Raw genomic sequence first — 27,440 nt, 5'->3', positions numbered from 1 at the left:
AAAGCCCACCTAGGAGGTACACAACAGATCCGCGAGTCCCCAGGGCCACCTGCTGACCACCCAAGCTCTGAGCCAGGTGCTTTACCTTCACTGCCTAAAGAGTGCGTTAAGGGATCTACTCCTGTCACTCAAGTCTCGCGGGGTGGGCGTAGCCAATCAGGGCCTCCGTGCGCCGTCCAATCAGGAGCCTTAGCGGGCGGCAGGGGGTGGGTTCCTTCTGGCCGCCATGCTTCGGGGTTTGGTCCACCGCTGTGGGTGCTGTGCTGTGATCCCTGCTGCGGGGAGCCGCAGACAGCACTAGCGAGCCTGGAAGAGCCGCGGTGAGCGTGGGGCCGGCTGTGTCCAGACGAGAGCAGCAGCCTCTGGAGCCGCCGGAGCGGGCTGTGCTGGGTCCTCCCGGGGCGGGGCGGGGCGGGAGGGACGGCGCGGGACTAGTCATCCGGAGCGACCCAGCCTGCGACCTGGGCCCGGCACGGGGCCGGTGTTGCCGGGCGCTTCCCACCGCTGCCACCGCTGCGCCGACGGCGGGGAGCAGGAGGCTCCGCCCTGCGCCTGGGAACGCTGGACTGTGCGTGACGTCACGAGCCGGTGCTGGCGCACAGGGCCTGTTCTGGTGTCGCACTGCAAAGGCAGGCTTAAAGTAAGGTTGCCCCGGTGCTGTGTTGTCTTCCAGAAGTTCTGAACTTTGTATCTCACATTTAGGTCTATGATACATCTGCGTTAATTTTGTGAATTTTGTGGTCTATGTCTAGTGAGCTTCTTTGAAGGTTTCCCAGGTGTTCCAGAAGCAGTTCTCCTTGAATTGTTTAGCTCCTTTGTCAAAGATCCATTGACAACATTTTTGACTTTATTTCTGGGTTTTTGTTTTTTTCTCTTTGGATCTGTTTATTCTTTCCCAACTAGTGTATTTGTGTCTTGAGTATTGTAATTTGACGGGGAGTGTGAAAGTCAGATAGTGTGTGCGATTTTTTCGTGTTGTGTTCATCTTTCTGTTTTTCTTTTTTCCCATTTCCGTGTGTGTGTGTGTGTGTGTGTGTGTGTGTGTGTGTGTGTGTTTTGAGGTCGGGTCTCATGTAAGAAATGATGAATTTGAACTCCTGATCCTCCTGCCTCTATCTCCAAAGTGCTGGAATTAACAGACATGAGCCATGACACCTAGATGAAGTGCCTCTTTTTTTTGAGACAGGGTCCCTGTAGCCCCAGCTGCCTTGAAACTTGCTATGTAGACCAGGCTGGCCTTGGTCTGACAGCTGTTTCTGTCTCCTGAAAGCTGGGATGAAAGGCGTGTGCCACCATGCCCAACTAAAGTTCCTTTTTGTATCATAAAACTTTTAACGAATTTGTATTTTAAGTTTCATACACGTATAAAGTGCTTTCTGATTATTTTACCCCCCCTTCCCAGTCTCTTGAATCTTCCTCTGACCCCTATTAATCATGTCTCCCCACAGTTCCTGTTCAAACATCATGTCTCCTTTTTTTTTGTTTTGGTGTGAGACTCACTGAGTCTAACCAGGATCATCTATGTGACCATGGGTTTGAAATTACTCATTGGAGCTTGGTGGACACCTCAGTGGACACACAGCTACAGACAATGACTTCCTCCTCCAGGATCCATCAGTAATCAATACTCAAGGAGGAGTAGGACACTGTGGTCCCCTCCCTGATCCATGATTGATTGTTGATGGGCCCAATCTTGTGTAGGCCCATCACAAACAGCCATAGCTACTGTGAGATCCTGACTGCACTGGTGGTACTGTGCCCAGGAGCCATCATTTTACAGCTCTTTGCCCTATCCTCTGGCTCTTACATTCTTTCTATCCCCTCTTCTGCAATGACCTCTGAACCTTAGAGGTGATATAAGTGTGCTGTTTAAGACTGAGCACTCAGTCATCGCTTATTATCAGCACTGAGCAGCCACACAGCCTACATTCACTGTCGTGCATGGCAGAGAGAGGCTTCTCTAAGGCTGGAACAGCATTTGTCTGTGGGTATAAACACAAATATTTAGAAGGTTACTTGACCTCACAACAGTTAAAGAAAAGTCTTCACTCTTGGAGTAGTTTGACCAAGGCTGTGCCTGGTCTGCTCAGGGATAGTCTGGTTTCTCTCAGAGCTGTTCTTTCAGAACCATGTCTGGCTAGTCTGTTGTTCTATTTGTTCTTTGTTCTGCTGTGTTCCAGCAAAGGCTTTCCTCTCATATCAATGAACAGCATATCAAGCACTTCACTTGAAAGACATGAGCAATCTCTGAGAAACAATTTTACAAAGGAAGTTGTTTTTCTGACCCTACTGAATCTGAACAGCACACAAACCACAAACATGTCATCAACCTATGTCCATGTGTTATGCCACAGATGTTGTGGAGACATTGTTTTCAGCATCATCGTTTTTAGTGTTATTGCGATCACATCTCATGCACACATAAACATTGTTCTCACTCAGGCATAATTGAGTCACAAATAGGCAACATGGTCTAAGATTAAAGCAGTGCATTCTGCTTAGCTTCTAAGAGTTAATTACATGGGGATTCCAAACCATTGTTAAACTGATTACATTCTTTTTGAGACAGGGTCTCCCTGTAGCCCAGATGGCCTGGAACTCACTATGTAGACCAGGCTGGCTTTGAACTCAGAGATTCACCTGCCTCTGCCTCCTGAGTGCTGGAATTGAAGATGTGTGTCACCATGCCTGGCTCATAGTTTTAAATGTTCTCAAAACATGATTAACTTGATTACAAAGTTATGTAAAATTTCAGTTTGTAAAGGCTTGTTATAAAGTCTTAGGTGGAAAATCATTCCCACATAGTTTAGCTAAACAACAGTAGTAAGTTCACCTTAGCCTAGAGGCTAAGACCTCAGCTATGAATTTAAAAAAATTATTATTTTTAATATTTTTAATGTGTATGAGTGTATTGCCTGCATGCCTGTAGTGCACTTGTGTTGTGCAGTGCCCACAGAGATCAGAAGAGGGTGTTGGATCCTCTGGAACTGGAGTTATAGATAGTTGTTAGATGCCATTTGGGTGCTGGGAACTGAACCCAGGTCCTCTGCTAGAGCATTCAGTGCTCTTAACCTCTGGGCCATCTCTCCAGCCCCTCAGCCTGGATTTTTGACTAGATTTGCAATCCCAAAGACTCCTTTTTGTAGAGCAGGCGTCAAATCCAATCAGAGCAGTTGGCTACCCCATAACAGTTGTGCCACTGTTATACAAGGGTCATCTTGCCTGGAAGGTTGGTATTGTAGATTATAGTGTTCACAGCCGAGCAGAACTCATAAGGTAGCATCTTACACCTGGCACTGGGGTGTTCTTTAGTAACTCTTAGCTTTCAGGAGCAGCATTATCCAGACATGCGGGGGATCTCCTTTTTAATTTTTACTTATTTTTTTTTTAACATATATAACCCAGCTATAGCGTTCCTGGGCACATATCCACAGGACTCCATATTCTACAGAAATACATGTCTAACCATAGTCCTTGTTTCTCTATTCATAATAGCTAGGAAGTGGTAGTGGCTAGTGGCCTACATGTCCATCAGCTGATGAACGGATAATGAAAATGTGGTTTATATACATAATGGAATTTTATTCAACTGTAGAAAAATGAAATTTGCACATTAATGAATTAAACTAGAAAAAAATCTGAGTGAGGTAACCCAGTCTCACAAAGATAAACACTGCATGTTCTCATATGGTGATCTAGCCTCAGCTCTTCAGATTTCTAGGTTTAACCTGGAGTACCCATAGAAGTAAGGAAACTGGAAAAGGGCCGTTGGGGGTGATGCCTTTAGGGAGTGAGAACAGCAGAATATAGAGGATATGAAAATAGAAGGGGAAGCTGGGTGTGGTGGCGCACACCTTTAGTCCCAGCACTCCGGAGGCAGAGGCAGGCGGATCTCTATGAGTTCAAGGCCAGCCTGGTCTACATAGTGAGTTCAGATCAGTTGTGGCTACAGGAAGACCCTGTCTTAAAAAGACCAAAACAAACAATGAAACAAAAAACAAAAAAAAAAAAAAAGGAAATATATGAGGAATTTTAAGGGTGCAGATTTAAGCAGGAATGGGGCCTGGGGAATGGGGGGTGGACAGGAGGAAGGGAGGGAGGAAGGGTTAACTAAAACTAAGGATGCATGAAAAAGCCGTACTACTTTGCAAACTAATTGAAGTTACTTTTGATAAGTTTTTTTTGTTGTTATAAAGATATAAAACATTTAAATTTCTTACTGAGAATTAAATTTCAAATTTCAGTGTTCTGAATAATTACTTGTTTTACTGTTTTTTATTTTCTTTTACACTTAGTGTGTAATACCATTACTATTCAGGCGCATACCATGGCTTGCATGTGGAGGCCAGAGGACACCTTATGGGAATTGGTTCTTTCCTTCCACTGTGTGTGTCCTAGGCAGCAAATTCAAGGTATCAAGTTTCTTTGCCTGTTGAGTTATCTCACCAGCCATTTTTGTTTTCTTGAGATGGTCTCACTCAGTAGCCCAGGCTGACCTGGAACTCATTAGGTATCCCAGGCTGGTCTTGAATTTGCAGCATCCCCCTGCCTGTTTCCCAAGTGCCGGGAGTACAGGGATGTGCCACCAGGCCTGTCTAATTTTACTGTTTTCAGTGACCTTCTACATTTAAAACTGACAGTGCGTGCTGTTGATTTTTTGATACAATTTTGTAAAGGTCGCAGGATCACTTCAGTTTTCAGAATGATTTTATTTTCAGCTCTTAAAATTTATTTTAGTTTTTTTCTTTTGATCTTTTTGAGACAGGGTCTCGCTGTAGCCCCAGCTGGCCTGGAACTCTCTATGTAGATCAGGCTGGCCTCGATTTTACAGAGATCTGTCTGCCTCTGCCTCCGGAGTGCTGGGACTAAAGGCGTGTGACAATGGGAATCTCTCTGATGGCTAAGGATGTTGAACACTTTGAAAACTATTGGCTATTTGTTTTGTTTTAAGAACTGTTGCCAGGCGTGGTGGCGCATGCCTTTAATCCCAACACTTGGGAGGCAGAGGCAGGCCAGCTGGGGCTACAGGGAGACCCTGTCTCAAAAATACCGCCCCCCAAACTGTTTGGTTCATTGACCCATGTATTGTGTGTGTGTGTGTGTGTGCAATTTTCCAGTTTTTTGTATGTTGTAGTTATTAATGTCCTGACTAAAGTGTTGCTGCAAAGGTTTTTCCCGCGTTCTGTAGGCTGGCATTCATGCTGATGTAGTTTCTTTTGCTGGGCAGAAGCCTTTTCATTTCTCCGGTTCCCATTTGTCAAGTCTGCCAGGGCCTATCTGTCTTCTGGTTTGTAATCCCTGGCCCCTTTGGTTTGTTTTCCTTCACATTAGCCCTTCTGGCGCTTGTCTTCTCTTAAAGTTCTAGAAGTTCTGCACTTTGTGTTTCATGTTTAGGTTCATGTTGTATAGTTTATAAATGATGTAAGTTAGGTCCTGTAGAAAGGACTGACATGAATTACCCTTCAAGAGAATTATTAGCATCAAGGTATAGCCATCTACAAGGGGTACTAAATGGAGACCAAGACCCTTCAGTTCTGGGGAATCAAAGGGTGTTTCTAACTCTTTTTTTTTTTTTTTTAAAGGCATGTGTCACCATGCCCTGCTTAAAACATTTTTAATATTTTAAAATTTTTATTATTTGTGTGTGTGTGTGTATGTGCGTGTATGTGTGTATGTGTCTCTGTGTGTGTCTACATATATATGTGTCAGAGCATAACTTGCTGGAGTTGGTTCTCTACTCCCTTGTGGTCCCAGGGATCTGACTCTGGTCATCAGGCTTGGCAGCAGGTGCACCATCCTATTTCTAAGTCTTACAGGTTTCCAGGGGGTGGGGAAAGTTTCCTTACCATGTGACCTGGCCTACTTGCCTGGAGTCTTGAAGTAAATTATAACTCAAAGTAGAGCTGGGACTGGGCTTGCTTCCAGCTGCTTGGGGAGTGGTGGAGCTGAAGGGCTGCAGCAGATTTTGCTTATCAGTTCTCCTGAGAGTCGGGGGGTGAGGTGATTTTGGGGAGTGAGCAGAAGCTAGAGGTTCTGTAGCCCGAGAGTTTAGGGTTCACTTTGGGTTAATTTTGTGAAAGTGTAAAAGTCTCTGTCTGACTTCCTTCTTTGCATGTAGGGTCACAGGTGGCCCCGTAGCATCTGTAAGAGCACTGTACTTTCTTCACTGAATCTTTTGCTCCTTTGTCAACAGATTGTCTCTATTTTTGTGGTTTGTTTCTGGGTTTTCTGTTCTGCCGATCTGTTTGTTCTTTCTGAAATGTGAGTGCACTCTAATGATTATTGTGGTTTCATGGGAAGTCGTAAAGTCAGGCAATGTAGCTGTGCATGTTGTTCCTTCAGAATCGTGGTCAATATTCTGCTTTTCTTTTTCTCTTACATATAATCTTTAGCATCAGTTTTGGTTACAACATAAGCTGTAGGATTTTTATTAGGATTGTATTGAGTACGTAGTGCAAATTGAAGATAATTGACATTTTATCATAATATTGAGGATTCTTATTCACCATGATCATGGAATAGCTTCCATTTTTTGTTATCTATTTGCTTTTTTTCATTAGAAATAATATAGTTTTTTTTTTGGTCTTTTTGAGGCAGAGTCTCCCTGTAGCCCCAGCTGGCCTGGAGCTTGCTATGTAGACCAGTCTGGCCTTGAACTTGCAGAGATCTGAACTCACAGAGATCCACATGCTGGGATTAAAGGCATGTGTCACCATGCCCAGCCTTATTATTTTTATTTTATGTGTATGAGTGTATTACGTACATGTATGTAAGTAAGTGTTGTGCAATGCCCGAGGAGGTCAGAAAAGTGCATCAGATTCCTTTGGAACTGGAGTTATAGATGGTTCTTAGCTGCCATGTGGGTGCTGGGATTCACAGCCCGGTCCTCTGCAAGAGCAGCCAATGATGTTAACCACTGAGCCATCAATAACTGTGTTATTTTGAAAATACAGTTGAATTGTGGGGTCCTAGCTCCAAAACTTTAGATATAAGTATAGCTCTCATCTCTCATCAAAGAAGCTTCTTTTTGTGACAGATGGAGACTATTACAGAGATCCACAACTGGTCAGAATGCAGAGAATAACTGATGTTTGGGTGCCCAGCCACAGTTGATACATCTACAGTGCAACCCAAGGCTCATGGAACACGTGGAAGAGGGGCAGAAAGATTATAAGAGCCAGAGGACCAGGACGGACACCTGCTGCTAGATAATGTCTTGCAGACATGACAGGGAAGATACACCCATGAACTCCCAGCAATATGAATGTCTAAACAAGACCTGCGTGAAACCACCAGCTGACATGCAAATGTGGATGGGGAAATTTCTAGATGAAAAGCTACAGGCGTTCAGTGGCTGCTGACAGCAGGACAGGTAGTTTCTCTGGGGATGAGCTCCATGGTAGGTTATCCTGGCCCAAGTAGTCAGCCCTAAAGATAAGTACGTGTAAGCACCACTAAGTACACCCATAGGTGGTACATGTGTTAGAATACTGAGGACGAGGTTGCAAAACAGAGGGACGGGGGAGTGGGGTGAGACGCTGTGTGTGAGGGCAGTAGAAATGATGGAAATATAGTACTCAGAAATTTAAAAAATACAGCTGAAGATTTGATTTGCTGAGGATTTTATGCATCTGTCAGTCTGTAGGTTTGTGTATGTGCGGGTGTGCATGTGTGCATGTACATAGCTAGTTTTTGTAGTAGGATAGTGGGTTGATAGTTTAAATTAGGAAGTATGTGCTCTTCTGAAAACATTGTAACAAATTGGTGTAAGTTCTTAACTTCGCTGGAAGAGCTGGCCCTGGGGCCGTGGGGTCTGCTTGACCCTTTTCTTCTTTCCTTCCTCTTCCTTTTTCTCTTTCTTCCTGGACTTTTCCCCATCCCATTTTACTTCTTGATTTTATCATTGTATTACTCGGTTTTCATTTCATTGAGACATTGCATAATCTTCATAAATAATACCCTGAGCTGTATGACAGGAATACAGTGAGAAAATAGGTGGATAGCGCATAGTCACTGGCCTCCAGAGGAGCTCAGGGAAAGACCTTCCCCCATGATGCAAATGAAGGCCAGGGAAGTGCTGGGAACAGTAAAAATTCAGAGCTGACCAACTCAGAACCTCAAATTGGAAACTTTTACCTTGCATGGCCTCTTTCCAGCTTGGGCTTGAGCCCTAGGAAGCAGCCTCAGGTAGGACCTGTCCTCTGAGCCCAGGGGCTTCAGCAGAGCTTGAGTCATGGCTCTTAGGTCAGGATTTGGCCAGCAGTGTGATACAGACGGTTACATATGGAAGTATCAGTAGATGAGAAACTGTAGATTCCTATTGAGAGGAGACAGAAAGTTCCAGTAGCCCAGGACATATTTAGTCTCAGAGATCAGTCCAGTATGAGTGTGAGCCGGTGGGTGGAGACAGACCTGGAGGTTGTGCGGGTGGAAAGTCAGGGAACACATTCAGTGGGGGTCCAGGTCCCGGATATTGCTGCTTTGCTGGGTGATGGCTAATCTTGATTGGATCTGTAATCAATTAAGAGACGTGTCTTTGGGCAGGTCTGCCAGGTGATTTCAGGAAGGACTAACTGAGGAGAGAAGACTCTTCCCCCAGCGTGGGTGGCGCTTTCAGAAGTGGCCGGCATAGAAAGAAGACAAAGGCAGAAGCAGTGCTGCCTCCCTGCCCGCCTTCACTTCTTGAGGGTGAGTCCCTGTCCCATTGCTGCCGCAGCCGCTACCACCGCCGCTGCCACCACCGCCGTCCTTCAGCCGTCCTTCACTGACGTCGGAACTCAGCTTCTTGGGCCTCCAGTGTGGACTGAACATCAGAGGCTGTCGGTGAATCTTCCAGGCCTTCTCCACCCGATTGAGAGCTGAGTCTCCAGCCTTGTGGACTGAGCAACTACCAGGTCATCAGCCTCTCCAGCATGGAGACAGCCATTGTTGGACTATCTAGGCCGGACCAGGTAATGGCTTAATAAATAATAAATCTCCTTGTAATATGTATTCATCCTATCAGTTTATTTCTCTAGAGAACTCTGACTAGCACAGCTGGCCACCTGTGTGCACACACCTTACAACATTATTTTTAAATTGCCATTCTCTATTTTAGAGTCTACATACTTTACTACTGCAAAAATGCCTTTTCTATTTTCTTCACCATTGAAGGCATAAAATAATGACTTCAGAGTAATGTGCTTATACCATACCATACCAACAAGTAATGCTATGGGAAATTTTAGGGAGTCCTGCCAGAATTGCTACACATGACCAGGGAAACTGGGGTCCCTTCTTGGAGTTCTTATTCTCATAAATAAAACAAATTAAGAATGGCTTCAAAAGAAAACTAGAGAACAATTTTATGAGAGTTAAAAGAAAAATCTAAGGACAGGCGACCTATAAATTTTGGCAGCTGTCAAGAGAAAAGAGATGGATAACAGGAAGAGAAAAAGCCCTTTGAGTTCAGCTGGTGTGGTGCCCAGCCAACATGGCAGACAGCTGCATGGCAGACAGACAGCCACATGGGAGGAAAACTTCAGAAAAGAAAAGTCCAAAGTACCAGAAAAAGTGTACTTAGGTTCTGGCTAGCATCTGAACAAAAAGGATAGAAGAGAAGAAACAGGAAGAGTTACCAACAGAACCCCAAGGTAGATCTGTAGCAACTGCTCAGAGAGCCCTTTGTTCTTTGGGGAGTTTAAGTATTGATTTAGTCTTTCCTACATGCATATGTATTTATACTGTTAAGATATCTCTGTATATCTCTAGATGGAGTCTTCAAAGGATTTGTTCATTTCATCTAAGTTACTACATATGTGGTCAAGAAATTTGTCTTGTGAGTGTTGTTCATATCAAAGAATTTGTTAATTTCATATGTTACTAAATTTGAGACTGTAAGATTACGCACAGTATTTGTATTAGTTACTTTTCTGTTGCTGTGGTAGAAGCACACCATGACCAAGGGACCTTATAAAAGGAAGAGTTTATTAGCTTATGGTTCCAAAGGGGCAAGAGCCCATCATGGTGGGGAGGCATGGTGGCAGAGGTGGCTGGAGGAGGAGCAGAAGCTAAGTGCTCACATCTTCAAGCAGGCAAGGAAGCAGAGGTCTGGCAAGGTTTAAGAACTCTGTAAGCCCATCCCCTGTGATGTGCTTCCTCCAGCATGACCACACCTTCTAAGACCTCCCAAAACAGCGCCACCAACTGGGGACAAAAATGTCCAAATACTTGGAGCATATGGGGGACATTCTTATTCAAACCACCACAATATTCCTTTATGATTTTCATCATTTGAATGTGAAATTTCCCTATAAGTGCATGTGTATGAACACACGATCTCCAACTGGTGGTGGTTAAATTGTATGGTAACTGACATTTCTCAGAGATGATGTATCTTAAATAATTTTTTTTTCTGTTCTTGTGTTACATATTTGTATTTCTCTGCATTATTTGTGATTTTTTTTGGATGTAGAGTGAGTGTTTGGGTTGGTGATATGGCTGAGCAGATAAAGGCACCTGCCCCTATGATGACCTCAGTTTGATTCCTGAGGCACACATGGAAGGAGCTGACTGACTCTTGAAAGTTGTTTTCTGACCGCTGGTCATACACACACACACACACACACACACACACACACACACACACACAGCATATTATAATGTAGTACCTCAGGAAATAAATTTTCTCCAGGGCTTGCTGTGCCTGTTTGTTATAAGGTATAGTTTGCCATATGTTTAATAATATTCCCAAAGTATTTGTTCTAGAGAACCTATTACTTGTATGTATTTACTGAACTCCATGTTTCTTTACTTGGTTACCAGATACTATTTTCATAGATTTCTTTGATTATTTGGAGTTGAAAACTATGGAGGAAAAAGCTTAAACTTTTTGAGCATTAATTTTCAAGGATAGACAGCGTCTTGAGTGTCAATATGAGCTCTGTTGTGTATATTGGATGGTAGGGTGTTCTTTTAAGAAGTAGATCCACTGCAGGAAAGAGTTGGGGTAGGGCTGCAGCACATCCTGCTCTTTGGGCTCCGTAATGAGAAGACTGGACCTGTCTTGCTGTTTCTGTGCAAATTGCTCAGTGTTTTTGCTAGAACTTCTGTGTCATGGAAGAAATGCTACACAGTTCTGCGGGCCTACTGTCTAATGAGAACAGGTTTGCAATCCTGTCATCTTCACTTGTTCTTTTATACACAAATATGGCATGTTTTAGGATTATGTGAGCTTTGAGGAGCTGGCTGTGAACTTCACGCAGGAAGAGTGGGATTTGCTGGATCCTTCTCAGAAGACTCTCTATGGAGATGTGATGCTGGAAACTTGTAGGAACTTCACTGCTATAGGTAGGAATGTCTTTTTTTTTTTTGTTTTTTGTTTTTTGGTCTTTTAAAGACAGGGTCTCCCTGTAGTCCCAGCTGGCCTGGTACTTGCTATGTAGACCAGGCTGGCCTGGCCTTGAACTCACAGAGATCTGTCTGCCTCTGCCTCCCAAGTGTTGGGACTAAAGGCATGCGCCACCAAAGCCCGGCTAAGAATATCATTTTACCTTCACGTAATACATTAGGGAACAAGTGTATTCCTTGGCTAACGATGGTCTTTGTGATTTGGATGTGGAGGGAAAGAATATGATGAATAAATTAGTTGTTGTTACAATGCACATTGAAGCTACAAACATTTTTCAGGAATTTCTAATAATTTGTCATAAAATTTCTGGGACTCCATTTTAGGTTATGAATGGGAAGATCAGACTGTTGAAGACCATTGTGAAAATCCTGAAATAAATCTAAGGTAATTTGCATGCACAAGTGGAATCAAATATCTCTTGCAGAAATAAAAAACATTTTTTTGATTTATTTTTATTTTTGTGTATGAATGTTTTGCCTGCATGTGAGTAAGTAAACCATGTGTGTGCAATGCCTGCAAAGGACAAAAGAGGGAGTTGGATCTCCTGGAACTGGAGTTAGCCAGATGATTGTTGGCCACCATGTAGGTGTTGAGAACCTCTGCATTAGCCATCAGTGCTCTTACCCTGTGCGCCATCTCTCCAGCCCGCCTTAAAGAAATTTTAATGTACCATGAAAATTTATGAACAAAGCTAAGAAATCAAATAAGAACAATTTAAAATTTACTCATCAGTAGAAACTTTTCACCAAAAATTTATATTTCAGTGTAAGCTTCAATCTTCAAGTAGCCTTTCACCTGGAAGTTGTACAGGACCTTGTGTTAGTGAATGTCACTGCTTTGATCATGGCTCTGTGGGGGCCATATTCTAGAACTATCAGTCCATTTAGTTTCAGACTATTCTTGTATGGCAGATATGCCTGATTTTGGTAGCATGTTGTTCGAGGCAGTCTAATAAGCAAGCACAGTAATAATTCTAATAAGCAAAAATAGGAGAGCAACTGTTACTAATTTGCTGGCCATTTTTCACAGTAGTTGATTTTGCAGATTCTCTCTGATAGTGGAGAAGGCAGTCATGATGGGGCAACCTTGCCCCATATAGCAGATCTCAATGTGAGCAGCAGTGTGTGCGATGACATTTTTATGTGTCATTCATCCTTTAATAGGCATGTCACATCTCATTCTGGAAAAACACCACACAAGCATGAAGAACATGAAAAGAAGCCATGTAACTTTAATTCTCTCACAAATATTGAAGCAAACATGGGAACCCACACTGCGAATGGACCTTCTCAATGTGAGGTATGCTTAAAATCCTATGGACTGTATCACCTGACCTACAACGGCGAGCACATCTATGAATATAAAGACTGTGGAGGGAGTCCAACTGTAGGAAAACGTTATGAATGTAATCAGTGTGGTAAAACTCTGAGTTCTTTCAATTCCCTTCAAAGACATCAGAAAATTCATGTGGAAGGAAGACCCTATGAGTGTCAACAGTGTGGCAAAGCCTTTCGGTATCTCAGTGCCCTGCAGTCACATGAAAGAATTCATACTGGAGAAAAACCCTACGAATGTAAACATTGTGGTACAGCGTTTAGCAGGCTTACCCACCTGCGATTACATGAAAAGGTTCATACTGGAGAGAAACACTATGAATGTAAACAATGTGGTATAGTCCTCAGATCTCAGAGTTCCTATCATAGACATAAAATAATTCATGGAGAAACATTCTATGACTGTAAACAGTGTGGGAAGTCCTTCATTTACCCCTCTTTACTTCAAATGCATGAAAGAACGCACACTGGCGAAAAACCCTTTGAATGTAAACACTGTGGTAAAGCCTTTAGATATCACTCTTCCATACGATTACATGAAAGAACTCACACAGGAGAAAGACCCTATGAATGTCAACACTGTGATAAAGCCTTTACGCGTCAGAGTTACCTTCAATTTCATGAAAGAAGCCACACTGGAGAGAAACCCTATGAATGTAAAGAATGTGGTAAAGCTTTTAGACATCACTCCTATCTTCGATTACACGAAAGAAGACATACTGGGGAGAAGCCTTATCAGTGTGTGCAGTGTGGTAGAGCTTTCAGCCGTCACAGTTCCTATAAGAGACATCAGTCTGTTCATGCTGTGGAAAACCCCTATGAATGTCAAGACTATCTACTTCCTTTATCCCCGTTTCCTTCAGATGCATGAAAGAACTTACGCTGGCAACAACCCAATGGATGTGAACAGTGTAGTTAGAACATTTATTCCTGTTCATATAAAACATATGTAAGAACTCAAAATAATGGTAAACCTTTATGTAAACAATGTGATATAGCCTGCATAGGGATTACAGAACCCCACCAGCTGGAAGCAGTTACCAAAGATACCTCCTTCCTATTAAAAATTATGGAGATCATGTATCTGGGGGAAATGATGCAGGAGGAGATAGGGTCAGAAAAGAGTGACTGAGCAATGACAATTTGATTGTGGGACCCAAAAACCAAGAAAGCCCATCACTTGGACTCCTGTGAACCATCTTGAGGTCATATAAACTCTTCCAGCAACCACAGAAAATCGTCCTCTACAATCACCAAAAGGTAGGTTTACTTTACCTATCTTTTAGGTTTAATGAACTTTTTCTTTCCATTTCTAATGAAAACCCACGGATCCATTTTGGGTTCTTGAGATGCATGCTCAAGGCCTCTCCTGTTCTGTGGCGTGTACTCTGTGGTTATTCTCACTTTTAATAAATCTGCACTCTTAGTGTTACTTCCGTGTGTCTTACTCATTTCTTTGAGGCAGAAAGAATGTACACATCATATCCCGGGACACCCATAAGATCTCCTCTGGCAACAGAAAGGTGTCTGTAGTTACCTTGTGGGCACCGATTTTAAAAGGTTGGGGACTTGTAACATCAAGTGGATGTAAATGGAAGGACCTCGATGAGGCCGGGAACATTGTACTTCTAGATTGTAGTGGGCTTTTTAAGATTTATTTTTATTTCATGTTATGGGTGTTTTGTGTGCATTCTATGTATGTGCAGCACATGTGTGCCTAGTGTCTATGGAGGCCAGAAAAGGATGTTGGATCCCCTGAAACTATAGTTACAGATGGTTGGGAGCTGCCATGTGCATACTGGGAACTGAACTCAAGTCCTCTGCAAGAGCAGTGAGTGCTCTTTACTGAGCCATCGTTCCAGCTCCTGTGGGCTTATTTTTCAAATGTATTTTTAATTTATTGTTCGAGAGTTTCATATATGTTTACATTTCTCTGGAATGACTCCTATTGGCCCCACCCCCTTCTCCAAATATGTATTAGGCTGGCCTTGAATTCAGAGATCCACCTGCCTCTGCCTCCTGCAAACATGTATTCTTTTTTCCCTCCCTCCCTCCCTCCCTCCTTTTTTCCTTTCTTTTTTTTTGAGACAAGGTCTCACTATGTAGCCCTGTCTGGCCTGGAACTCACTGTTTAGGGAGGCTTGCCTCCCACTACACAAATAGTCTCCTACTCTCCCTTCTAACTGCTGGGATTAAAGGCCTGTCACCACACCAGCAGTGTGAGTCCAAATAGTGATGGGTGGGTTTATTTTTCCTGGCCCATAATACCCAACCCAAAGTAACAAAGGCATCCCTCTTCCCACACCTTGCAGTATTGTCATCTCTGCCCTTTCCATAGGAGATTAATTCCACGTGGTCTAGGAAAATAGCAAGGACGTTTCCTGAAGGAAATACTAAACAAGATAATGCTGATTCCCCTCAGGACCCAGCTTCCCCACTCATGTATGAGCAGATTCAAGCTTCACCAAGACCCTAGAGGTAAGGTGCACATTGTGACCCATGTGTTCCTAAAGAACTTGATGTTTTTGATTTATACAAATAGACGGTATTTGAGTGTGTGTGGGTATGGGCCTTGTTGGTGTGTTATAATGGTGGAAGAAACAAGAGTAGATTGGACTGAATTCATCAGTGTGGGAACATTGAGCAAAAATCCTGGGTTTACCGCTGCAGATTGTGCATTAAAAAAATACAGTTTATTTGATTTGTTGGCTGTATTCTGGGTCAAAAGATGGTCTATTACAAATGAACTAAAGATGCCTGATATCTCATGGTTTAATATTGGCAAACAATCAACAGGCTCAAGAAATTGGAATGCTGGTTTGGATTTGCCATGTAAAGCCTGTTCATTCTCAACATTAGGGTCTAGAATATATGCCTTTCACTAATAGTACAAATTTAGAACCTGGCTGTTCTTATGGAGGACCCACATTTGGTTCCCAGCACCCACATGGCAACTAACAACCATTTGTAACTCCAGTTCCAGGGAAGCTACTCTTCTGACCACTGTGGGCATTACATGGCACAGGTGCACTTACATGTAGGAAATACACTCATATACATAAAAGTTTAAAAATGTATTTAAACCTGACAACCTGAGCTCTGATTCCAGGACCCACAGAATGGAAGCAGAGAAATGATTCCCACAAGTTGTCCTCTGACCTCCACAGATGTGCTGTGGCAGGTGTGCACCTACACATAATAAATAAATAAATAAATAAATAAATAAATAAATAAATAAGGAAATAAATTTGTCAGAGGCACAACAGCATACATGGAGAGCTCACTTGCCCATCTCTGCGTGCCACGACTTACAGTGGTAGATGGGGCTGTTCAGTTTGAAAGCATGAATTCAGTGGGTTGAATGGGATGCTAGAGTAGCAAGGTCAGGTGGAAGCAGTAAACTGCAAAGGGCAAAGCGAGCCTGCTTACTGTCATGGACAAGATAGGCAAGCACTGTTCACAGTGTTGGGCTCATGTAGGACTAAGGGGCAGATGCATCTCTCAAACTAGTTCTAGAAATGAAATAGGAGGCCCACTAAGGTTTTGTTTGGCTTGTATCAGTAGTAAAATTTCAGAGTGAAGGAACTGCAGTAAACCTTGATTCATAGCAACAACCTTAGCCTCACAACTGACACTCAGACATGGATAGATGATCTCAGAATTCAAGTGAGGCAGGAGGCCAGGTCCTCTTGAGGAAGATCTTGCTACATTACTGAAGTTTTACTGTTAATCTTTTTGAAAATTCAATATTTTTATTTATGTGTATGTGTGTATATGTATGTGCACGTGAGTTCCAGGCCAACTGGGGTGATAGGGAGACCCTGTCTCAAAAACCAAACCAAATCAATACAACAACAACCACAAAAACCGCAGCAACAAAAACTAAAACCAAAAAACCAAAAGAAGACACTGGATCCACTGGAGTCAGAGTTACAGTGGGTTGTGAGCCACCTGATTTGGGTGCTGGGGACCAAACTTGGGGCTTTGGAAGAAGAATAAGCATTCTTAAATTCTGAGCCATTCCTTAAATCCTTCACCAGGGAGAACCTTCTGTCTACCTGGGTAACTGTTCATTGTGGAATAGAACATAATCAGAACTCTCAGGGTCTGTTGGACACTGATTGAATTTGATGATTATGGGAGATCCTAGCCCATGTTGTGGCCCTGTAGTTGAAGTAGTGCTTATGGAGAGCAGATGGTCAATTTTGCCCAACATGCAATTCACAGTGGGTCTGCTGGGTCCCATTACTCATTCTCCAGGCACAGAATTCATAATTGGAATAATTATACTTTGGAGTTGGCACAATCCTATGTATTCCCTGACCTGTGGGATGAGGGCTATGATGATTGGACAGGCCAAGTGGAAGCTGTTAGAGCTGGCATTACGAGGGTAGACGGGGAGTGAAAAACAAGCGTGTGTTTAGGGAGACTATGCATGTTACTGCCACAGTCAAGTACTCGAAGATGCAGGTGTGGGTGGTTTCCTCCATCTCTTTCTCTAATGGTATTGGATGGCCGGTGCAAAAGAGGGATGGATTTTGGAGAATAAGCTTAATCTATTAATCGTTACTATTTGTCTAGCTGCTGTAGCAGAGGTGGTTGTCTTTCTGGTGTACATTAGCCCTATCTCCCCCAGTACTCCCCCATACCAGTCCTTATGGTCCACCTGAAGTAATTTGCTTTCGGTTGTCAAGATGGGTAGTTAACTTTTGCTGTTTTACTCAGCTCCTCAGGCTCTGTTAGGATGCTTGGGATAACAGAATAACTAAGGTGTTCTGCCAGTCCATTACATTAATGATATGCTAGTTAGACAAACTGAGCAGCAGATACCACCCACTCTGCACATGATGGTAAAGCATTTGTATATCAGAACATGGAAAATAGATGCACCCAAAATTCAGGGACCTCTCCCTTGGAAAATTTTTCTGAGTCCAGTGTTTTTGGGTGTCACAGAGTCATTTCTTCTGATGTGAAGGATATTTGTTCTGCCTTGCTCCTCCAACCCTCAAGAAAGACTCATAGTTTTATTTGGGTGTGATATTCTGGCTCATATATCAGATCTCCTGACAAGCTGCTGCTTTGAAGGGGCCCATGAAGGGAGAATGCTCTGAGAGCTCTCTACTTTCCCTTGCATTCTGCTTGGTCACCTGGGCCTTCTGATCCAGCATACTCAGTAGTATTTGAAGTGTGAATGTCAGGCAAGGATGCTGTTCAGAGCCTTTGTGAGGTAAATCAGAGAGGAGACATTTTAAATCTTGGAATGTGGCCCTTCCATCCTCTGAGGGCACCTACTCTCCCTTTGAGAGACATCTCTTGTCCTGCCATTTGGCCTTAGTGGAAACTGAATACTTTGCAGGAGTTTACCACGTTATCATTCAATGTGCGCTGTTCATCTTGAGCTGGGTTTAACTAACCCACTAAGCTAAAAAAAGTTGGTATGCACAGCAGTAATCCATCATGTAATGAAAGTGGTATACATGTATACTTGTGCTGGTCCAGAAAGTAGAACTTAAGTTTCATGAAGAAGTGTCCCAAATGCCTATGGTTCCTACTCCTGTTACAGTCCCTTCTGTCTCCAGACGTGCACCTATGGCTCCTGGAGGTGTTCCTTATGATTGGTTGGCTGAGGAAAAAAAGGTCAGGTCCTGGTTTACAGATGGTGTGTACACTGGGTACCACCCAGAAGTAGACAGCTGCAGCATTATCATGGCTTTCTTGTACAGTGCGGAAGGAATGCCATGAAGGGAAATCTTCACAGGGGACAGAACTTCAGGCAATGCACATGGTGTACACTGTGCTTAGAAAGAAGAATGACCAGATGTGAGATTGTACACAGGCTCATTATTTGTAATCATGTGTTTGGCTGGGTAGTCATGAACTTTTAAGTTGCATAATTGGAAAACTGATAGGAAAGGCATTTACGGAAGGATTTGTTGGATGTACACTCACAAACTGTCCTCTGAGCAGAGGTGAACTTTAATAATCAAGCAGGTAAGATGACCCGCTCTGCGATAGTAGTCAGCATTCTTCCCTGGCCATCACTTTCAAGGCCAATGAGTCCATGCCCACTCTTGTCAGGGTGGCAGAGTTGGAGGTTACTCATAGCTCAAGAACATGGACTTCCTTTCACCAGGGCCGACCTGGCTACGGTGCTCATGCGTGTTATGTATACCAACGGCAGAAGTCAACAATGAATCCCCAATATGGCACCATTCACCATGGTGACCAGGTGGTGGTCTTGTGGCAGTTCACAGTTCGTCTACAATGGATTACTCTGTCACGGAAGGTGTCTTTCCTGGAATAGATGTTACAGCATAGATTTGTCTTTTTTGTGCTTCCATCAGAACTACTGTCCATGGAATTACAAAATGCCTTATCCATTGTTGACATTCCACAAGGCATTGCTCATGACCAAGGAACTCATTTCACTGTCAAAGAAAAGCAGTAGTGCTTGTGCCCATGGAAGTCAATTGTATTGAAAGTTCTCCACCATCCTGTAGCAGCTGGCATAGAACTGTGGACTGGTCTCTTAGAGACACAGTTCCAGCTCCAACTAGGTGGCAGTAATCCTGAAGGTCTGGGTCAGGGTGTCCAGATGGCGTGATGCGCTCTGAGTTAGTGTCCTGTATATCATATACTTTCTCCTATAGCCAGGACCAAAGGTTGCAGGATTCAAGGGCAGAAGGGGCGTGGGACCACTCACCATCACCACTATAGTCCTGCTAGCAATGTGTTGTTTCCTATTCCCAAGAGCTTATATGCTTCATTGGCATAGACGTTAGTTTGCAGAGCAGGCGGTGCTTCTGTCAGGAAGTACAACAAACATCAAACATCCCATTCATATGGAAGTTTAAACTTCCTTTTGCACCATTGGGTTCTTGATGACCTTGAGTCGCCATATGTGTTAGCAAGAGTGATTGATCCAGAATACCAGGGAGAAATGAGGTCCTGCTCCACAGTCACAGGAAGGAGGAGTATGTCTGTGATCAGGAGATCCCTGAAGGAATCTCGGTGTTGCCATGTGCTGTGATTAAGTCCATCAGAAAGTACAACCCAGTCAAGGCAGGATGATCAGTGCCCAAGCCCTTCAGATGTAATGTGTGGTTCATCCCCTCAGAAATGAACCCAAGACTTGCAAGGTGTTTGTTGAGTCTGGAAGGGATATAACATGGATAAGAAAGGACGTAGTTATGAATAATATATGTGGTGTGTGATCCCTGATAGAAAAAGAATGGAAAATTACCAAATCTGTTTTGTGAATGATGTTTGCTCAGGACTTGAGAAACAACTCATTCTCTGCAGTTCTTGTCATGCAAGTATGAGGGCTTGTCCTATAATCGTTTCCTCCTAATTGAAACACTCCCTCCAGGAGGGAGGGGGAGAGAAAAGAGACTCAAGGAAGAACAAATGTTACATGTCTGGAAAAGCTGAAACTTAGAAGATTCTTGAAGACCCCTCTCCAGCTTTATAGAAGTAAACTAACTACTTGGAGAGGAGACTGATCAACTGAGTTGCAGAAAGATTTCTGGATCCCACTGGGTTGCCTGGAGGTTGAACAGAGAGCTCCAGGGACGCAGGTTGCATGAGTCATCACCCATGTTGGGTGGGCCTTTCAGTGATGCAGCTGCTTTTGAGTTATTCCTGCTCCTGTAAGTAACCCCCCACCCATACTGTTAGTAATCTCAATAAAAACTCATTGGTTGTGCTAGAGAGATGGCTCAAGAGCTCATATTCCTCTTGCAGAGGACCCAAGTTTGGTTCCTAGCACCCATGTCAGGCAGCTCACAACCACCTTCAACTCCAGCTCCTGGGGTTTCCAGTGCTGTCATCTGGTTTCCACAGGTACCTGGGCACATGTGATGCACACACATGCATGCACGCACATACACACAAATAATAAATCATAAAAAGAATGAAATATTAACTCATTTATTTAAAAAAAAACTCATTGGTTCATCGAGTTGGATTTTGATGCAGCCATTACATTGATTATTGTGTCTCCCTAGGGAAAGTCTCTCACAACACTTGGCATCTGCATAGGGACCTGAAAGGACCACAGATAAGTTTAGGAGGAGTGACTGTATGGTCTTGACTTTGGCTAGCAAGGCATGCAACTGATCTGACCATTTTGAAAGTGAGGCATCCACAGGGGGATTTCTGATAGTTGTCCTTCCCCACGTGGTGCGTGCTCTCATGATAGCAGCAGTTGCACGTTCCTGCTATGAATAGTGAGACATGTAACTAAGACTTGAGCCATCAGGATTTGGGATGTCCATGGGGGAAATTCCAGTGTGGCAGCCTTCCTCTGTGTGGTTTGGAGTGGCACAGCTGTTTGATGAGTGGGGTCTGCTGTGTGAATACAGAGATGTCCTGAGGACAGTGGACGGTTTAGTGCAAATTTTGCAGTCTGAGAATAGCACATAGGGGCGGAGAACATTGGCATGTGACTGGCGGTTACCTGGCTGCTGGTGAGGGTAATAAGACGTACCTTTGAGAAAGAAGTAGCTGCAGCAGGAACTTGTTTGTAAGGACGGATTACACCAAGAAAGGGAGGTGTGGCTAGCGTCCTCCATGTTAGCCTCTGATTTGGCAGGTAAATTAAATGAAAGGATGAGATAGAGGTGGTGGTTTGCCATTTCTTGTGGCTCAGAGCAGAAAGGAAAAGAGTAGAAGTTAGATCTGTTCTAGAAAGTCCTTGAGATCCAAGAACTTGGATGCCATGGGGAGAGTCAGAGAGTGAGGAGAGGGTGGTAAGAGACAGAAGCTACTCTGTGGATCTTTACTGGAGAAGGGAAAAGCCTGTGATTCGCATGCAGATGGGGCCTTAACAGTGGTTCAGTGCAAGGAGCCATGATCATGAGGGAATACTCGCACCTGAGCTGCTCGAATTGGGAAAGGCCTTTAAAGAAGCAATGAAAGAGGCCGTCACAGACTGGCTCATGAGCTGTGGGACATGGGGGCAGATGGGATCAATCTGCTGCTGTGAAGGCAGAAAAACTGAGTAACATAATTACCCATTCCTCTTTAGGACAAAGATATAACCTGAGACAACATGACAGAAACCAGTCTCAGATGGGATGGGTAGTTCAGCCATTAAGGCTGAACTTTGTCATCACCACCCTCACAAGGTCCAAGTGAATATCAGGGACTGGAAGACGATAGAGAAAAGGACAAGTGTTGCTGAGGGAACTGGGCTTGAAAGACGCAGTGTTTGGTTTCCAGTTCGCTGGACCGGATAAGACCTTGTTGACTGGAGAATTTTTTTTAAAGTCAATTCAACAAGACTGGTATGGAGCTCAGTGGCCTTGTTGTTGGGACATGATCTTTATGAAGCAGGAGAGGCTTTGGCAGACCTGAACTATCTAGACCAGCATATGAATCAAGTTTGTAAGCAGAGTAGATGAAAGAAGGACAAAGCTGGGGCTGGAGAGATGGCTCAGCAATTAAGAACACCGGTTGTTCTTGCAGAAGACCCAGGTTTGAATCCCAGCACCCACATAGCAGCTAACAATTGTCCTAACTCCAGTTCCAGGGGACCCGACAGCCACTTCTGTCCTCTGAGGGCATTGCACGACACGGGTGCAATTACCTACACGCAGGCAATACATGCGTACACATAAAATAAAATAAATAAAATATTTTTAAAAAGCTATCCTTAAAAAAAGAAAGAAAGCAGGACAAAGCCAAGGAAGGGGTTTGTCCTGGTCCCTTGAAGACAACGTGGCAAGATTTTGTGTCAAGCTGGAGTGTCTCAGGAGAAAACTGACAGAAAGCCAAATGCTATGCTAGGGAGCTTCTGGAGGGCTTTAAATCCCGAGCAACAGTTCATAGAAGGCATAAATGATCAAAGAGTAAATACAGATAAAGTCTGTGCTATTCCCGGTGGTGGGCAATCATGCTCTGAGTAAGTGGTGCACATTTCTCTCCAGCAGGAAAACATATTGGGAGTGGCAGTTGGCCTAGTGGAGGACTATCATAGCAGCACGGTGTGGCTGGGGGAGAGACCATGGCTGTGGCTGCATCTGCAGTGCCCTCCCAGCACCTGCCAGACCCTGGCCTCTCCGAGTAGCCAGAAGGCAGAGGAAGAGTCAGTGACAGTGTCTGCAGCTCAAATCCCGTCAGACCCGAGAAGCCACCTCAAACGACAGTGTTGTTAAAGTTCCTTCTGGAAGGGGACATATAAACAACATCCATTACTCCTTCCCTTGGCCCCAACAACAAAAAGAGGTATGAGTCCCCCCAAATGTACTCCATGAAACCAGTGAGTTTATTGGGCTTACAGAGCAGTGGCCAGAGATTACTTACAGGACTGTGGGTGCTCTCCCCACCCATGGCCGCACCAGAAAGTCTCCACCCAGCATCGATGATGGCTTCCTCATAGCTGCATATGATTCCCCAGCCTATATGATCTAGCCGTTCCCCCCAGGCCACAAGTAATTAGGGCTGAATTTCCCACCACAGGTTGGGAGGTGTGGCTAGACACCCAGGTGAGGGTCCCTTGACTCTCCCTGCCCTTGCTATGTGGGGATGTGAGTGGTCAACAAGCTGAGCTGCAATGATCTTTGGCAAGTGGGCACAGCTGAGCTCTGGAAGATGGCATCGGTCTGACTCAGGACAGTCCTGTACTTCAGGCAGGCACAAGAACACCCTTCCTTCTGGAACCTGGGTCGGGCTGTTAAGGAGTTTGAAACCACTGGGAAAAAGACCACCAGAACCAATTCAAATTTTATGTGGTCCAAGTTATTAGGGTTATAGCTGTCTGCGGTCAGTGCAGCCTTTGCTGCCCCATGTCGTTCATCCACAAATAAGTGGAAGGGTTTGGCAGTGTCAGGCAGTCCCAACGCTGGGGCTGACGTTAGAGCTCTTCTAAGCCTTTGAAAAGCTTCGTTTTCTTTTTCCTTCCAACTCAGAGGGCCTTTTCCTCCCAGGCTTTGGTATAATGGCTTAGCTATCTCAGCAAAGTTAGGTATCCAGAGCCTGCAATATCCAACTGTCCCCAGGAATGGTCTCGTTTGCTTTTTGTCCTGCGGCTCAGGAATGTTTAGGATGGCTTGAATTCTGCTCTGAGACAGGATTCTGCTGCCACCTTCTGTTTACAGATGAGGATGCGATCCCTCAGCTGCCTGCCAGCTGCTGCCATGATGGACTTTTAGCCCTCTGGAAACATAAGCCCAAATAAACTCCTCCTTATATAGGTTTCCTTGGTCAAGGTATTTTATCACAGCAACAGAAAATAACCAATACACCCAGATATGTGACATTCGTTTCCTTCCTGAGTGTCAGGAGCCTTCCCCTCTTTGAGGGAATGTTTCAATCCCCAGGAAACACTCCACCCATTTCTCCATCTTTTACATTTTTTCCAACCCCCTCCTCCACAGTGTTCTCCTCTGGCTATTCTTCCTCTAGGGAAGCAGGGTAGCACCCCCAATTGGACCCCCACCACCGGGTGGGGAGCCCGGACCCCCCTTCTCTGAGAAACCCCAGGCCTTTATTATTTTAGTGGAAACTGTTTTCTACACTTATCAGCCCACCTGGGATGACTGCAGGCAGCTCTTGGGAATTCTCTTCACAGCTGAGAGAAGGATCACATCCTGACTGAGGCCTGCAAACTGTAGTGGTCCCAGGGACACCTGGGGAGGACACAGATGCGAGGGGTCTTGCTCTCCACCTGACTGAACTGGGGCCCTAACATGGACCATGGCAAGGGGGCACTAGACGCCCATCACCAGGCCCTACTAACTGGAATGAGAGCAGCAGCCAGGAAACCAACTAATCTTTCAAAGATATCTGAAGTTATTCAGGGGGGCAGGAATCCTGGGTTTTTGGAGCATATCTGGGAAGCCTATTTGGAATTTACCCCCATTGACCCAGACACTGCAGATAACCAGCAAGCTATCAGTCTTGCCTTTGTGAATCAGTTGACCCCAGGCATTCTTAGAAAGCTACAGTGATTGGAAAGGTTTGCAGGAATGAGCAGGTCGTAGTCATTAGAGATAGTGCAGAAAACTTTAATAATAGAGATTCAGATGAAAGAAGGGAAAAGAGGCTGGCCAAGATGGTGATGGCAGCCTTCAGAGAGGAAGAAGGTGAAAATGGAAGGAATCCTAAATGGCTGAACCAGCCACGGACTAAGTTGGAAAAGGATCAGTGTGCATTTTGTAAAGAAAAAGGACACTGGAAGAACAACTGTCCAAAGCGTAAGCATGGGAAAGGGGAACAAGCACTCAGCCTAACAAACGCAGACTGACCAGGGCTCCCCAACATGAATACCAGTGAGCCCAGGTGAGCCTGTGGTGACAGGGAAAGTTGGGGGCCCAACTCTCTGGTTTCTAGTAGATACTGGTGCCGCACATTTAGTATTGACCAAACCTCTGGGCCCCCTTACCAAGAAGAGGACCGCCATCCAGGGGGCAATAGGGACTGGCACCTATGCCTGGACGACCACTAGAAATGTGAATCTCAAACAAAGTACTGTAACTCATTCTTGTTATGTCTGATTGCCCATACCCCTTGATTTGCATAGATTTGTTAAGAAAATTAGGTGCCACCATCACGTTTAGTGAAAATGAAGCTACCTTGCATCTAAAGAATCCACACCCAACTATCTTAGTAACCTGCCCCTTATCAGAAGAATATAAAATAGTAGAAAAGAACCCAGAAGAACTAAAAGCAAACAATCCCTCCTCACAGAGCTAATGCAAAAGGTCCCTGGAGTGTGGGCAGAAACCAATTCTCCTGGATTGGCTTCTCACAGGCCACCAATAATTGTCTAACTTCTAAACTCTGCCTCACCTGTAAGAATAAAGCAATACCGAATTCCAAGGGACACCAAGGTTGGCATCAGAAAGCATATTTGCTGCCTCAGGGATGCAGGAATCCTGGTCCCTTGCCATTCCCCTTGGAATACTCCGTTGCTCCCGGTGGCTAAGCCTGGCACTAAGGACTGTTGTCTTGTCCAAGATCTGAGGGAAGTTAGTAAGAGTGGAAACTATCCATCTGACCATGCCAAATCCCTACACTCTACTCAGCTTACTGGATCCAGAGAGGACTGTGTACACTGTCCTGGATCTGAAGGATGCTTTTTTCTCTTTGCCTCTGGCACCAGTGAGCCAACCCATCTTTGCCTTTGAGTGGACAGACCCTGAAGCAGGGTTCAGTGGCCAACTGACCTGGACTCAGTTGCCACAAGGGTTTAAAAATTCTCTCCCACTCTATTCAATGAAAACCTTAGTACAGACCTGCTTGAGTATCGCCAAGAACACCCAAATATCACCCTCCTGCAGCATGAGGACGACCTCCTCATCACTACCCACACCCAGGAGGAATGTCAGCAAGCCACTGAAGAGCTGCTTGAGACCTTCCAGTGATTGGGGTATTATGTGTCTGAAGAAAAAAAAAGCCCAATTGTGCTCCAATAAGGTAACCTATCTGGGGTATTACTTAGAATGCAAAGCAGGGAGCGCTAGCTGGAAGTGGGACAAGCCTATAAACTCTCAAAGCCTTACCCCAGTGATGTACTTCCTCCAAGAAGGCCTTTAAACATTCCATGGCATCCCCAAAACACCACTGCCAGCCGGGGTCCAAGCGTTCAATTCTTGAGCCTATGGGGACATTTATCATTCAAAACACCACACCAGGAAAGCTGAACTTCGCAAGATTCTGTGTGGGCCCAGTATATGACCCTGTACAAAAGTTAGTTTAAAATGGATCAGAAGCTGGGTCTGGAGAGATGGCTTAACAGTTAAGAACACTGGTTGTTCTTGCAGAAGACCCAGGTTCGAATCCCAACACTCACATAGCAGCTAACAACTGTCCGTAACTTCAGTCCCAGGGGATCCGACAGCCTCTTCTGTCCTCCGCAGGCATTACATGACATGGGTGCACTTACACGCAGGCAATACACACATACACATAAAAAGAAAAAGGATCAGAAGCTTTAAGGTCTGACACACTGATACTATTAATGGAATCAAAAGGGAAGAGACCTGAGGACATAGACCCAGAGAAGGCCTTCCTGAAAAGGTCTCTGATAGCTCAGGAAATAATTCTAAAAGTTGACAAATGGAATTGCATGAAGTTAAAAAGCTTCTGCACAGCAAAGGGAAGAGTTGAATGGAGACAGCCTAGTGAATGGGAGAAAAATCATTGCTAGCTATATACCTGACAGGATTAATATTTATACAAAGATGGCAGAGACCTGGGAAGATGGTTCATTCAGTAAAATGCTTGCTTGCTATGCAAATGTGAGAGCCTTAATTTGGATTTCTAGCATCTACTTAGAAAGCTGGGCATGGTGATGTGAGCCTGTGACCCCAGCACCGAAGAGGAGGCGCCCTGGGACTTGTTGACCATCTATTCTAGTTAAATTTGTGAGTTCTAGCCTCAGTAAGAGACCCTGTTTAAAAAATGAGGAAGACAGTTGACGATTACACCTGATGTGCACCTCTGGCCTCCACATGCACACATGGATGTAGACCTTCACACACACACACACACACACACACACACACACACACACCACACAAAGAAAAAAAACCTCAGAAAATGAAATACCAAAGAAATAACACAATGAACGAGTAGGCTGCTGAAAAAAATAGTTGTGAAAAGTGAATTATGGGAGCTGGAGAGATGGCTCAGTGGTTAAATGTGCTTGTTACTTTTGCAGAGGACCAGAGTTCAGGTCACAGCACCCATGCTGGGTGACTTCCAAATAAGTC

At 44.4% G+C, this 27,440-nt stretch overlaps 1 protein-coding gene across 7 annotated transcripts; it reads left to right on the top strand.

Moving 5' to 3' along the window:
• Window positions 1-184: 184 nt before the first annotated feature.
• On the top strand, window positions 185-26,513 carry Znf101 (zinc finger protein 101). 7 transcript variants are annotated; one of them, XR_001872223.2, is made up of 8 exons: window positions 185-320; window positions 7,037-7,372; window positions 8,545-8,951; window positions 11,202-11,328; window positions 11,713-11,773; window positions 12,553-13,983; window positions 15,062-15,201; window positions 22,656-26,513. XR_001872223.2 is itself a non-coding variant. In XM_017795994.2 (6 exons), the coding sequence occupies exons 3-6, from the start codon at window positions 8,913-8,915 to the stop codon at window positions 13,592-13,594; spliced, it is 1,269 nt and encodes a 422-aa protein (XP_017651483.1). In that variant the 5' UTR covers window positions 185-320; window positions 7,037-7,372; window positions 8,545-8,912; the 3' UTR covers window positions 13,595-14,144. The 7 variants fall into 7 exon arrangements, 4 of the variants coding, with proteins under 4 accessions (XP_017651483.1, XP_029415170.1, XP_008822679.1 ...); XR_606919.3 differs by having other exon boundaries at window positions 22,653-26,513; XR_003848002.1 differs by lacking the exon at window positions 22,656-26,513 and adding an exon at window positions 21,752-22,108.
• Window positions 26,514-27,440: the final 927 nt, after the last annotated feature.

Source organism: Nannospalax galili, unplaced genomic scaffold, assembly GCF_000622305.1.
Source record: "Nannospalax galili isolate Female #2095 unplaced genomic scaffold, S.galili_v1.0 scaffold529, whole genome shotgun sequence".
Lineage (NCBI taxonomy): Eukaryota > Metazoa > Chordata > Mammalia > Rodentia > Spalacidae > Nannospalax > Nannospalax galili.
The sequence above is the reverse complement of the archived record's forward strand: the minus strand, read 5'-3'. Positions and strand labels throughout refer to the sequence as shown.